This window comes from Protopterus annectens, chromosome 10.part0 (genome assembly GCF_019279795.1).
Source record: "Protopterus annectens isolate FY-2018-M chromosome 10.part0, PAN1.0, whole genome shotgun sequence".
Classification (NCBI taxonomy): Eukaryota; Metazoa; Chordata; order Ceratodontiformes; family Protopteridae; genus Protopterus; species Protopterus annectens.
The window spans coordinates 1,212,318,622-1,212,333,747 of NC_056744.1; the positions used below are offsets into that span (position 1 = coordinate 1,212,318,622).

Sequence of the window (15,126 nt, forward strand, 5' to 3'; positions counted from 1 at the left end):
ATGTGAGAAAGTAGTTGGAACTGTCCTACATTTTCTAGTAAAAATAATTTTAAATTATCGGTTGCAAAACTCAACACATTTTGGAATACCTCCCATCCTGTCATCTTATAAAAGTAATAACATTTATGCACGGGATATCTGTTTCCAGGGTCAAGAACACTAACGGTCCATGGCATTTTTCCTGTCACCAAACAGTCATGTAGTCCTGGGGATGCTATACTTGAACATTCACCCACATAGCATACACAGCAGAGTGTATTTGCTATAGCTGTTTTTGTGTAGGGATAACTACTCAAAGACTATCTACTAGAATTTATGAACATTATATATATATATATATATATATATATATATATATATATATATCTATGATAATTACTCAAATCAAAGACTATCTACCAGAATTTATAAACATAATTATGAAATTTTCAATAAAAATCCAAATAATGCATTAAACTGTACAATATTCAGGGTGCCTTCCTTTAAGAAATATATATTTAAAAAAATCAGTTATGTTCAAGGGAAGGTAACACTGAAGATACTTCAGCTTGTACAGGATACTAAAGGCAGGGTCTATTGGAGGTATATACATTTCTTGGTCTGAATTAATCCATGAATTTTAAATGTAAACAAAAAAGAGATTGTTAAGGCATTAAAATTTATGTATCTACAATGCATTACACATCTTCTAACTTATGATCTACATAGTTACACTCTGCCATTAATTTTTTATTGTTTTTCACAGAATTTTAGCTTTTGAAATGTAGCTAATGTCAATTACAGTAATGTATTTTAGTTTGAGATTTCGTGTGATTTGTCTTGCTGAAAGATTTATAACATGGATTGATCTTTTAAAAATTATAAGTGGTTTGTATAGTTTATTTTACAAGTGTTTTGAAGCTATTTCTATTATTAGGAAGATAAGTGTTTTTAATTTTCAGCATACAGTCCTCCTTGTTTGGGATTTTGTTTTGTTGCTTATGTCCTCTTCTGGTCTACAGGCAAAGCTTGCGTCCCTGGGGCTTGGCAGTATTTTTTGTTTGTTTGTTTTTATGCTTCACTTCAGTAGCTTTGTTAAAACTTGTACCATTTCATAATTATTCAAAAATGTAATGATATAAGCCAACAGCACAAATATTGTATAAAAACTTTTTAGGGGCTATTTTTTACCATCAAACACATTTGCAGTAGCAGTAAGAATGTACGTGAAGAATATCTACTCCTAATTCAGTGTCAAGAATTACTTACCTCCAGTTATGAAAACATAGCAATCATTTAAAAATGCTTGTCAACGTAAGTTTCATGGCAAAATGATCAAATAACTACTCACGAATAGAATGGAATCAAGCAACTAACAGTTATGAGGCAACAAAAAGAAAATGCAGTTATATGAGAAATAACATTTTTATCTCCTTTCTCTCTTATAAATTATTAATCCCTGTAGTGTTTCCTTTCCATCAGTTTTCTACTGGCTCAGTGTCAAGAAATGGCTAAATAAAAAGGATGGCTAATGATATCTAATTCTCCCCACTTGCTGCAACATATTCTCTCTATTGAAGGTAGCTGCAGACCATGAAAAGGAGTGCCAGCTTTTTATGAAAATAGAATTCATAAACGAAAGTAGAGAAAGCAGAATCTGAAAACAGGCATTTCCCTGAACTGTTTTGATTTTGTGCTTTAGCAACTTCTCACTGACATGCAGACAGCTCAACATTGCAAATAAGCAATTTAATTTATCAGGAAGCATTTTAATTATAAAAACCCTTCCAAGTCTCTGTGGAAATGACAACAGCAAGACCTCTACTACCTTCTTACACAGTGGACAGCATTTTCAACTACTGTCCCATGGTAAAGAGATGTGGGTTAGTAATGAGGTGTACAAAATATTCAATGCCTCTTTTCCTCAATAAATTCTAATGATTTCAGAATGTTTTATAATAATGAGTACCCCAAATGTGTGTAGCATAATAGTTAACTACTGGAGGTGCTCTACCAAGAGTGGAAACAGCTTACAGTAACTTAACGTGCCCTAAATAAAGAGGTTGAACCTTTGACACTTTGCTAACAGGTATAACTGTGCCTGAGCTTGTTAGGAGGAAAAACTTCAAATGAAGTGCCTGTCTATTGAGTGCAGGTTTGCAAAGTCCTGCAAGAAGTGCAATTCGTCAAAATATAATTAAGCTAAGAATTTAGATAAATCAATTAAAAATGGCTTTTGAACAGCTTCAGCTTTTGGTTCAAACTAATAACACATAACTGGGTAAAACTTTGCTGTAACAGTAACTGCATTATACATATTAAAAATGTATGGGGAAACACCACATTAAATACAAGGAAACAAGTAATGAATTCAGCCACGTGACTTTACAACACAGCACAACACTTTAATTAGCAACAAAGAGAGAGAGTAAATACAAAGCTTAGATTACAAGGAAGAGCAGGGTGTCTTCTTGGAGGTCTCACATAAAAAAGATACTCTTTATGAACAGTTTAACCAGAGACTAAGGCAAAAAGCAGCCAAAGAGAAATGAGCAGTGACCCTTCACAGAGAAGTCAGGCCCTGCAGAAGGATAAAAGACAAGTTATCAAAAACCATAGGTACGTTTACAAGGGATAACCATTCATGACTGGCACAAAATGAAGAAATTGTCACATTTAACAGATAGATTGGTGGTCTAGTGTTCTTGTTTCATTTAAACTTTTAATCATATCTATGGAAAATTCATTTATTAGGAAATGGAAAGTTAGCATATAATGTATGCGTAAAATGGAATACAAACCTGAAAGGAGATATTCCCAGAAAAGTAAAGGAAAATACTGAGTCATGTGCTGAGAAAATAGGATAACTATGACTGCCTCAGCCAGAATTAAGCTATAATATTGTTTCAGCCTTCTCCTTCACTGTTTTTAAAAATATGACTTTCTGAATCAGGGGAATGAGCAGCGAAGCATACTGAAGACCCCTGCTCTCGTCCAAAAGGAAGGTATACTGAGACATAGCCAAAAAGGAATAAACATGAACATTCAACTAGACGTTCTAGCTATGGGCAAGCAAGGGGATGAAAAATACTGTTTGTGGAGATTAAGGGAGCAGCAGTTTCCATTACAAACTACAAAATATAATTCCAGAAGCTGATAATAATATACAGAAAGAGCAGTGATGAGGCATGCCAATATAATAAACATTCTGGCAAATCCTCCTATGCTGGATCAGCATGAAGTGTAGCAACAGCATCGCTCAGGATATAGGGATGAGTTCATAACACGTCACCATTAAAAAAAAGATATGCAAAACTATGTGAAATGTTTTACTTTTGTGTAAAACATATAATTTCCTTCATTTTGTCTCATCTCTTAACCCCATAGTTTTTAAACCCTTCATCGGTTGGCAACCAAATATCAACATTCATTTATCAATATCATCACAGCCTTCCAGTGTATCCTTAGATATGAATAAATAAATTCCAATTCCAAAGATTCAAGACTTACTTTTACTGTTCAACAGCTATGATCTTATAACAATATAGAGTACATAAATATTTACTTATGATTACACTGGATCTTGATTATCTATGACTGCTCACTTCACTGATCGAACTTTTCACCACCAAATGCCAACACAGCAAACAAGTCTATTCTGCAACCCGAGATACTATTCTAAATCTCACAGTTCAGTGCAACTCTCTGTTTATCTCATATCAAGCTTGATCATCTAAAGCTTCATCTAACCTATCAAGGTAGGAAACAAAAACTAAAGAAATGTGACAGACAGGCCTCAGGAGGTCAGTAAGGCTTGGCAGGAGTAATGAAATAACAGTATGGAGGGGGCAGTACGTAGGGTTTGCTGATGCTGACAGATATGGTTAAAAAGATTTAATATTATGGTAAGTGCATAACTGTCATCTTCTTCTTCTTTCGGCTTTTCCCGGTTAGGGGTTGCCACAGCGGATCACCTGTCCGCTCATGATTGGCAGTAGAGTTGTTTATGGTGTTGAGTTGCCAACCTGGTGCCCAACCTTCCACAGAAGGCACACACACGCACGCACTCATGCCTAGGGCCAATTTAGAGTGTCCAATCCGCCTACAGCATGTCTTTGGGATGTGGGAGGAAACCGGAGCACCCAGAAGAAACCCATGCAGACTCCACACAGCAGACTCCACCAGCCAAGGATCGAACCGGAGAACCTCTTGCTGTGAAGCGACAACGCTAACCGCTGCACCATTGTGGCCACATAGCTGTCATATCTTATATTATTTGGTCTATCAAATTCAAGGTTGGGACAGAGTCCCCATCTTGGTGGCATAATGAAAGACTACCATGGAGTATACCAGCCCTAAAAGAAAACCTTGACCAAGATAATATGTCTGAGTTGTAGTATCTGGTAAATGTAAAAAGTCAAAAGAAAAAAGCACTCAGATAGCTGCTGCTCGCCCACAAACTTCTTTAATAACACAGCACAGCACACCCAGTACTGGGTGTGCTGTGCTGTGTTATTAAAAAAGTTTGTGGGCGAGCAGCAGCTATCTGAGTGCTTTTTTCTTTTGAACTGTGACTATTTGGCACTTGGTCCATGGTTGTTGCTTTATCTGGTAAAGGTATATGTAAAAATCCAGGTAGCAGCTGCATAAATATCATCAACAGAGGATTTTTTTTGAAGAAAGTAGAGGAAGTGGTTACTGCTCTCATTTAGTAAGCCTTCTAGATCTAAGGGGTTTGTTAGATGAGGTATTGTTAAACAAAATGCAATTAGAAAGACATATGGGCAGAGTAACCTTGGATATTTTTGTCCCATTTTTGCTGTGGAGAAAAAAGAATCTTCAATAAATCTCATATCACTGCTGATCTGGTGGGATCTCCTGGATGGCACTTTTGGATAGAAGGCTCGAAACATATGCCTTTTTCACCTGCTTCTGATGGTATGGGACATTCTGGAAGTAGTGGAAGGATGACTTTGGTATCTGGGAAGAGGGAATAATATAGCCTCTGTATACTATCCCCCTGATCCAATTATTCCATGAGATGACCATCCATGTATGTTACTGTCTCCACAGTGGAAAAATCAGACAAATCCCTAGGGATTCTGTTGCTCCTTTCCCTGGAAGGGGCCATGGAAAACCTGATTTTGTAGAATACCGCTGTGCCTGAGGATGCATTCAGTAAAGGAGCCCCCATGACCCTGAAAGACACCCCTGTCTTGAAACTGGTAAAAGGGCTGCATCTGGGATTTTTTAAACCACAGATTCTTAGGATAATTTTGATTTCTTAAGAAAGATCTCTGGGGGAAGGGGGGCTGTGAACTTGACACCCACTGCAGACAACGTCTTACCCTCTTGCCCATCCTTTACCAGTTTCTCTTTTGCATGAGGTCCAAAGAGAGATGACCCATCAAAGGGGGCACTGGTGAATGAAGCCTGCCTGAGTCAGGCATAGTGCCTTATTGTAAACCTGTACCAGCTACTCTCACCGCTCCATCACCCATGATGTGCAACAGGAGCACAGAGAGGATAACTATGTTAAGAGTGGCGGACACCTGTGCCTCTAGTTGTCTAAAAGTACCAGGTGGCACCTCTAGTGTTTGTTTAGTTAACTCACACTAGAAATGGTACACGTGCATCAATTACTTTAAGGCAAGTATACAAAATGTACTTAATGTAAAACATGTTTCCCCATTCTGTCCAATGCTATGGAATCCTTAATGCCTGGGCTAACAGCTGGCCTCACATCAGAGGGCGCTCTTTTGGTCACTAGTGCTACCACCACTGAGTCAGCAAAGGGATCCTTACTCCAGTAATGTCTGCCCATACAAGGGACAGACAGTATTTTATCAGGTTTCCTTGGAATAAGCTCAGGCACTTCAGGTTTTTGCCAACCCCTTCCACAGCTAAGTCAATCATCCGGTCTGTAGGAGGAACCCCCCAAGATGCAGCTGGGGCAGTTTGAAAAGTCTCCATCTGAACTTCCATATCAGGGGGGTGGTGTCTATAGGCCAAATACCTTTCTGCCCCATGAGCTCTAAAATTTCCTCACGTTTGAGGTCATATGGATGGGACAGTGGGGAACTCTCCCCCTTCATTGAGGTCTAAATCAGGGATAAGAGACTCTGATAATGAGTCTCTATGACTCCTCTTATATACCCTCTTCCTGAGTACCTCAAGTTGTGAGTCTTCTGAGTAGCTAAAAGATGGGTCTGACCCCCAAGGGCTGTCTTCTTCTGAGGACTTTTAAACCTTTCTAAGGATGAAGCTCATGATCTGTCCCCAAAACTCAAGACTGAAGCGTAGAGTCATTATGAGCTATGGGTTTGCTCTGTCTGGATGCCTGGACATGAAGGTTAATCAATTCCAGGACTTTGAATGCCAAAGAGGTGCCTGTGGTTGTCAATGAAGCATGTGAAAAAGCTAATGTCAGGGCTGGACAGGTTAACATTAATGATGGCCTGGTACTGAAAGATGTCAATACTAAGGTCACCCACGAACCCAAAAATGGATTCAGCCTTGAGAGATTGAATGCTGAATCGCTGGATATGCTAAATGGCCATGACAGGGTTGGTACTCAAACTGATGCTGAAAACTCAATGTTGACCTCCTGGCAGTGCCTAGGCACTCTTAACATGGAGGGACTGGAATGATGAGTGGGAGTCAGTGCTAAAGGGCTGACCCCTCACAGAACTAACATAGACTGTACCAGTAAAGCAGGCATCTCCAAAACTTCTGGTGATGAGACTTGACCCAAAAAAGCAGTAGCAGAAGTCGGTACCTATAGTTCCAAGTTGTCCATCCTTGAGGCCAAAAGGAACGGTATGACACCCATTTTAATGTGACTTTTGATGAATGCCCTCAACATGCGCTTCAAACCACATTGCACAGAGGGAATCCTGATAGACCTAACTGGATGGGTGGAGGGAGAGAGAGAGAGACAAGATGAAGGACTAGATTCCAGAATGTTCAGGATTACTACTACTACTTCAGCTGGTTGAAGTCCCTGAGGAAAGGACAGGACAAATCATGCATAAGTCATGAGAGTCCTGAGAGGTATCTTGCGGTCACAGTGACTGCATTTAGGAAAGCCTGAGGCCTTTTCCACTTTAAATGGTAGCTGCAACACCTAACGAAGGCAAGCAGAACAACAATGAGGACAACAAAGTGCAAGTTATATCTATACTGGCCTAACAACAAAAAAAGAACATCTACACTAAGTACCACTAAACATGCAGAGATCAATATCCATATTTGGGCATTCAAAAAGCCTTTGGCGAAACCCTGGATCTACTGTGGATCTCAAAATAAAGGAGCACTTTCTTGGGGCTGTAGTGGTTTGTTTCCTATGAAGACTGTGTGTGTGTGTGTGTGTGTGTGTGTGTGTGTGTGTGTGTGTGTGTGTGTGTGTGTGTGTGTGTGTGTGTGTGTGTCTGTGTATTTTATTTCTTAAACACACAGGCCGAAAACCTAATAGAGGAGATGGAAAAAGGAAAGAAAATAACAAATGATCGGAAACTTTTTATATTTTTTAATATATATAAACTAGTTAGAAAAAAACACGTCCTTATTAAACCAGCCTATAAAAATGAAAATGAATTATAACTTGTATGCTTGAGATAGAGAATTGTGACAAATGACATCTGAGGTAAAAATGGAGCAGCATTTGATGTTGGTGTATATTTGTGATTTACCATGAACCCATACATATCTACATATACATACATCTCTCTCTCTCTCTCTCTATATATATATATATATATATATATATATATATATATATATATATATATATATATATATATATATATATATACATATATATATATATATATATATATATGTACATATATGGTTCCCTATTAGAAGCCTGAAACACTATAAGCCTGAAAGTCAAAATCCTGAAAACTATAGACTGAAAATGCAAAATCTCGAAGTGCAAAATCCTGAAAGTCAAAATCCTGAAAACACAAATAATGCTAATATGTCACTATAAAGACACTAATATCTACCAACTGACCCTGACCCTAACCCTAACCCTAAGGTCCGTCACTATCGCACACTCACCTGACCCGCCCCTAACCCTAACTCACTTAAACCGCCCCTAACCCCAATATTTGTCACTATTGCATACATGCCTAACCTGCGCCCTAACCCTAACTCACTTAAACCGCCCCTAACCCTAACATAAAACCAACCGCACACTTACCTGGACCCAACGCATGACCTAACACCACAGGGCTAACAATAGCAAAGCCACAATGACGTCAGTATGTCCATTTTGTGTTTTCAGGATTTTGACTTTCAGGATTTTGCACTTTCGAGATTTTGCATTTTCAGTCTATAGTTTTCAGGATTTTGACTTTCAGGCTTATAGTGTTTCAGGCTTCTAATAGGGAACCACATATATATATATATATATATATATATATATATATATATATATATATATATTAATAGATATATATGGAGAAAGACAGAAAGAGACAGACAGAGAGAAAGAGAGGGAGAAGTTTGAGCCGTAGGAGAGAATGGATGGTTGGTAGTGATCAGTTCCTTTAGTGAACTGCACACATTGGATAATAGAAGCTCATGAAACAGCACTTCATTCATTATTTTAACCTTATTTTACTGTAAATAGCATCAGGATTTAACCATAATTTTGATAAACAAGCTCAGAAAGTGAATCTCCTTCAGAGGTACAGCTTAATCAGACCTTCAATATTGCTGCCACAGCATGTTTATCATTGCCAAAATATTCATTGAAAAGTGGGTACATTTTGTGCAGTAAGTGTAATATACTTACGTTTCCTATTGAAACAACCTCACCCTTCAAGGACATCTTCTGGATATTTTCATCATGACCTATGACTCTCACACTAAAATCATCAGATTCAGTGCAGTCTTCAGCTACGGCAACAGTTGCACTTTCATGCTTTGTTTCCTTTAGTAAAAATAAACAGTATGTCATTCGCAAAAAAAAAAAAAAAAAAAAAAAAAAACTAATTTGTTACTTTAGCTTCTTCAAGAAAACAGCAAAATAACACGTAAAACTAAGTAATCCCACAAATTTGTTTTTAAGTGATATCTCTACTGTCAGTCAGTATGTATATAATTCTTGTAATTTTCTATTTTGCATCTTCTGTAAACAAGAAGTCAGTTGGGTTCTTAAACTAGTACAATGAAATGCATGAGTGCATGCTGCCACCTCTCGTTCTCTATCTCTCTCTATATATAGTTCTTTTATTACAGATATTTATACACAGACATATTATCTATATCTACTTTACTAGATCGAATTGCCAGAATGATGAAATTTAAATTATCAAGATGAGAGGACCGAAATTGCTGTAGAAACAAACTTTTAACATGCAGAACTTAGGAAAAACAAAAAGCTACTGTGCATGTCAAACAGCAGTCAAACTTCTGAATGGAGATCGCAGAGCATTCAGAAAAAACAGCTGCTCCATTTAAAGACATATTTTAACACAGAAATGTAAGTCAAACAGTTCTGTTTGGAGATCATGGTACACTAGGGATCGGGAAATTTACTCTTTTCCCCACTATACAGCAATCTCGGAGTTGATATATATAATTTGCAGTGAGTGCAGGGGGACTTGGCTCCTACAAAAACATTAAAAAAATTAAATTTATATTTTAAAATATGTGTTTAAATGGAGTAGCTGTTTTTTGTGAATGGTCCACAATCTCCATTCACAAGTTAAGAGTAATGTTTGACATGCACAGTAGGTTTTCATTGTTCCTAAGTTCGGCTCGGTAAACATTTGTTCTTACAGCAATTTCGGTCTTCTTGTCTCAGTAATTTAAATTTCATCATTATAGCAATTTGATTTACTAAAGTAGAGCCCCCCCACCCCACACACACACATGTGTGTGTGTGTGTGTGTGTGTGTGTGTGTGTGTGTGTGTGTGTGTGTGTGTGTGTGTGTATAATACAGACATGAAACAACTGGGCTTGTACAATAGTGCAATGCAATCTGTGTGTGCTTCTCTTGCCCTCTCTCTCTCTATTAATCCAAACCTCTGTTATGTGCAGGCTCTCATAAAACTGCATGGTTACCTTTTAAACAAAAACAAAAAAAACAGGACCAGCAGTAAAAATCAGTGATCTGTTTATTGCACCTCTAAGATTCTGAGTTAAAGAAAGAAACTTGATTTCATTCCTAACATAAGCTTCATCAGTGTGTTGATTCCAAAACTAATTTCCATACACAATCCTCCCTACTAATCAGGCAACATAAAGCTTCAGTTGCCACTAAATGTGTGAAAATACAAAATAAAAGTAAAAAAAAAGGAAAAAAACGTGTTTTTTATCCATAACTGGTGCATATACATACAAGGATCAAACCACCTGCAAATTGACACTTATCTTCTTAATGAAAGAGATACATAGTACTTTCACAGATCACCATTGAGAACCTGTCTAAATAAAGCACTAGTATTTATAATACATTGTTTTTCTTTTCTATTCAAAATCTCTTATCATTTTTCCATGTTTTGTTAAGATCCTTTTACTACTTTATCATACTTATAAACAAAAAAATTGCTTCTAGATGTTCTTTTCAATGTTTAAATAGTGTATTTCTAATATTTTGCACCTTACATTACTAAGCTGTAAAGCTATTCTGTCCTTTAATATTATGGACCTCTATCCAAAATAAAAGGAACCACAGAATTTATCACAAAAATAATAAAAATAAATATATTCTTGCACTTCCAAACATGTGATATACATTTAACTTTGAGGATGTGATTACTTTTATGTTGGTATATCATCAATCATTAATCTATACTCATGATGTATACCATTAAACCTAATAAAATTTCCCTAAACAAGACAAGCTTATGCTACTTGCTAAAACCTAAAATTAAAGTTATACACTTACTGGAACATTATATTTCTCTGGGCTCTGTCTTCTAGTTATGGCAACAAACTCCTCCCAAGCTCAAGCTCCTCCCTACCCATAACTGCTGCTCAATCCTCCAGATTGAGTATGCCAATAATAGCCATACAGCTATCCTATTAGAGGAAAGGAAAGAAAATAAAAGGAATTTAACTGAAAATCCTCTTATAGACCCTGCAGAATGTGACAATTTGGAGGGGGAAGGTGGTTGGGTTATTCCAGAGTCTAGACATAGACAGAGATCATAGAAATCTAACATTACAATAATTCTCAGGTCCTTTCCAGACACTGGAATACTGGAACAGAATTCCAAGAATTCCCAGTTTAGTCCAGCAGTCCTCTAAGAAAGGTCACCTCAAAGGATGCTCTTGTCCTAGAGGTAGAGTCGAGATGTAATGTTTAGCAAACATATGCAGAGAAGACCAAGTAGCTGCAGCAGTTATCTCATTACATGGAAAGTTACATACGAAGGCTGTGGATAAAGCTTGAGGCCTAACCAAGTGAGCCTTTGGTGGAGCCTCCTGTCTACTGTTGTATAATAAAAGAAAATATTGTCAAAGATCCATTTTAGAAATGTAATCTTGGTAATTTTCTGACCAAGTCTAGCTGCTGAAAAATTGACCAAAAGTTGTTCATCTTTTCTGAAAGGCTTTGTGTGATCCAAATAAAACCTTAATTGCCTGTGAACATCTAAGCAATACAACAAATATTCTCTTCTGTTATGACATTCAGGAAAAAATATTTTCAAGTGAATGCACTGATTTATATTAGTTTGAGTGGCCACTATGTATATAAAGGATGGTTTTGTCTTAACAGAAACCTGATCCTGATGGAAGATGATGTACGGGTAATGTGAAGATAGAGCCTGAAGCTCAGAAACTCTTCTTGCTAAGGTAAGAGCCACCAGCAGGGTTATTTTCCATGATAAGAACTTGAGTTTGATCGAACCTGCTGTTCTGAAAGAAGTCTCATCAAACTCTCAAGCAGAGAGTTTACATCCCAACTTAGAAATGGTTTATCTACTGAGTTTCTGGAGTGCAAAAATCCCTTTGATGAAAACCTTACATGACTGGTGTGTAATCAACGAATGAGTTTGAAAACCATCACTAAAGCAGGAAATTATTGTTAGATGTACTTTGAGTAGTAGCTTGCTCATTTGTTGTACACCTCTGTTAAAAAGGCTAATTCCTAACATTGTTAACATTTGTGAAATGTTTCTGTCCTAAATCCACAGTGAAAATGTCTTCCATTTACTCTTAAAAATTCACCTGTTGAGATTTTCTGAGAGGCAGTAGTTAGCTTAGCAACTTCTGGAGGGAACTGAATGGCTAGATTTAAAAAGGTTTTACAATGTTAGCCTAATAAGATTCTATGAGCCTATGAATATCTTAAGATCCTATTACAGGAACTGGAGAAACCAAGCAATTAATTGCAGGTTCATAGTTATATATTAGGCTAATGACCACCAGGGCCTTTATAAGCCTAGCCATGCAATCCAACCAATTGTTTCCCTATGTATCATGGGTGTTTATTAGGAGGAGTTTGTTGGGGAAGTTTATAGAGGTTTTGTGGGGGGGGGTATGTTAGTTTGGGCATTATTGTCTGTCTCTGTCTATCAGAGTCATGGAGGCCAGACTTAGGGAGAATTTCCAATTTCCCATCCATTTCTCAAAATACCGCTTAAACAGGGATGGGGAAGGACCCTGCTTCACATGGATGGGGAGCCTATTCCAGAACATGGGGATTCTTAGAAACATATCTGTCTTGCTAACGTCTTATTTATGTCATAAGCAAAATTTAAATCCTTAGATCTAGTAGTTTTAATAGTGTTCATTTTGAAGATGTGCAAAAGGTCCAAATGAGCTGGATCTCAGAATGCTTTATATGCCAGACATAGGTCACCTATCAGGAACTTGTAGGAGGCAAAGTATAGAGATAGGATTTTAAGGAAATCGGTATAGGACAATGTGTTATATCCTGGAGTTCATTGGTAAAGAGCCTTTGTGGGTGTTCCAACTGTTGCATGTGATTGGTCAGATACATGACGAATGGGGTATTATACTCAATGATGGATCTGATAAGGGCTGAATAAAGTGGCACTAGGACTTCCTTGGACCTGTTTGCCATGCCCTTACTTACAGAATAATTTTCTTACTATTTTGGCCACATGTTAGTCAAAGGCTAGATTGCTGTCTACATATGTTCCTAGATTCCTGAATACTGGCTCAACTCTTAGGCATGTCTTATTGATGGAGTAATTAACCTGAGTGGCATTTTTCCGAAAAGGCACTATAAAGCATTTCTCGACATTGAGTCTTAGTTAGTGACTTTGGCACCATTCATTTGTCTGTGTGAGATCCTCTTGTAAGATGTTTGTTTAATGGGAGGAATCTATGACAGCCCCCAATCTGCAGCCTTCTGTGGACTTGGTCAGTCAAAGGCCCTTGACATTTGCCTTTACCTCTGAGAAGTAGATGCCAAATAGGAGCAGTCTCAGCACAGAGCCCTGAGGTACCCAACTAGTGACAAGTCTCTTAGTGGAGGTGGTATCACGAAACCTGACTTCCTGGGTCCTGTCTGTGAGCCATATGGAGGGATTTATTCCCAGTTCAGTGAGTTTGTCAACTACACCCATGTGAGGTATTGATTTAACACCTTAGCCAGATCCAGATAGGCAGTATGCACCACTTTACCCTCGTCCATTGCCTTGATGAACTTCTCAAAGAAGTTCATCAGGTTTAGTACGCATGATCTTCCCTTGACAAAGCCAAACTGGGATGGGTCCCAAGTCTGAAGGTTGCCTAGGTCTTTATTGATCATTTCCATGATAATTCATTCCATGGTTTTGCATAATAGGCTAGTCAGACTAATAGGTCTGTAGTTTCCAGGGTAATTTGACGGTCCACCCTTGTAAAGTGGGATAACCTCCAATCTTGTGGTACAAAGCCTGATTTGAGGCTATAGTTGAAAAGTAACTCAAGTGGTCCTGATAGGCAATGTTTCCAGCTATTTAGCAGGCATCCATTAATATTGTCAGTGCACACTGAGCCTGTGTTTCGGGCATTAGCAAGTGCTACCAGGACCTGGTCCCTGTTAATAGTTGGGAGGTTATGGCAGTAGGTATTTCATGGGGTGAGGTGGGGTGGGCGGGGGAGTGAAATTTGACCTGAATTTGCCTGCCAGCAAATCCGCTATCAGAGAAGGTAGCACCATTGACCACCAGTTTGGCACACTGATGTGTGTGGCCTTTGAGGTTTCAAACATAGCTGTAAAAGGCCTTGTGGTTGTCTTTAGCCTATGAGTCTACCTCAACCTTATAACTTGCCTTGTTGGACTTAATTAGTCCTCTAAGTTTCCTGTTAGTTTAATTAGAGAGCTTCTAGCATTAAGGAAGTTGCTCTTCCTAATTTTAGCCATGATTTTTTTTCCTTTTGTTATATATCCTATTAAGGTTAGGAGTCCACCAGTGTGGTTTGGTTTTAGAGTTTGCTTTGATCTTACATCTAGCAGGTACAGTAGCCACTATGCAGCCATTTACATGGTTGTACAGTTCTCAGTGAACAATTACACACAGGTTGTTGTGAACTCGGTGTTGGGAGTGGCACTGAATTTTGATAAATTATCAGTTAATAAGGTGTAGTTTGCTTTTGAATAGTGACTAACTGTTATAGGGGTTACTGAATTGATTTTTGGTTTGAAGTAGACAGCTTTGTTGTCCAAACTCACTAGTGAGAACATAACACTGGGGGGATACAACTCTGTCCCATATTGATGAGTACCAGCCCCAGTATGTCTGAACCTCTGGTGGGTGTGCTCACTATCTGGTCAATGGTATTTGTGCTAATAAAGTCTAGGAATTGTTGTGCCTGCAAGTATGAGGTAGTGCATGCTTCCCAGTCTATACAGGGGTAATTAAAGTCTCCCATGAATAGGGTACTTGGTTTAATGTTGAGTGTCTCCAGTAGCTCTAGGTACTAGCTATGGGATTCTAGGGTCATAGAGTGTGACCTATAGATTACTAGGATATGGTATGGGATTTTGTCTATGGTGATTTGGCAATGGACAAATTCCAGGGCATTGTCCTGTTTAACCAACACAGAGTTATGCTTGTTGCTTATAACGATTGTGATTCCTCCACCTTTTGTCCATGTCTGTGCAGCCAATGGTCTAAATGTGTGGAAGGCACTGAAACCTTGCACTGCCAAAGTACTTTTGGTGGATTTAA

General features: G+C 38.1%; 1 protein-coding gene across 1 annotated transcript in view; it reads right to left on the reverse strand.

Annotated features, from left to right (window-relative positions):
- AXDND1 (axonemal dynein light chain domain containing 1) overlaps positions 1–15,126 on the reverse strand; it is a 2,684,234-nt gene that overhangs the window by 227,446 nt on the left and 2,441,662 nt on the right. The window contains exon 23 of the mRNA XM_044085955.1: positions 8,783–8,920. Within this exon, the coding sequence (XP_043941890.1) occupies positions 8,783–8,920 (138 nt within the window). The remainder of the gene's footprint in view (positions 1–8,782; positions 8,921–15,126) is intronic.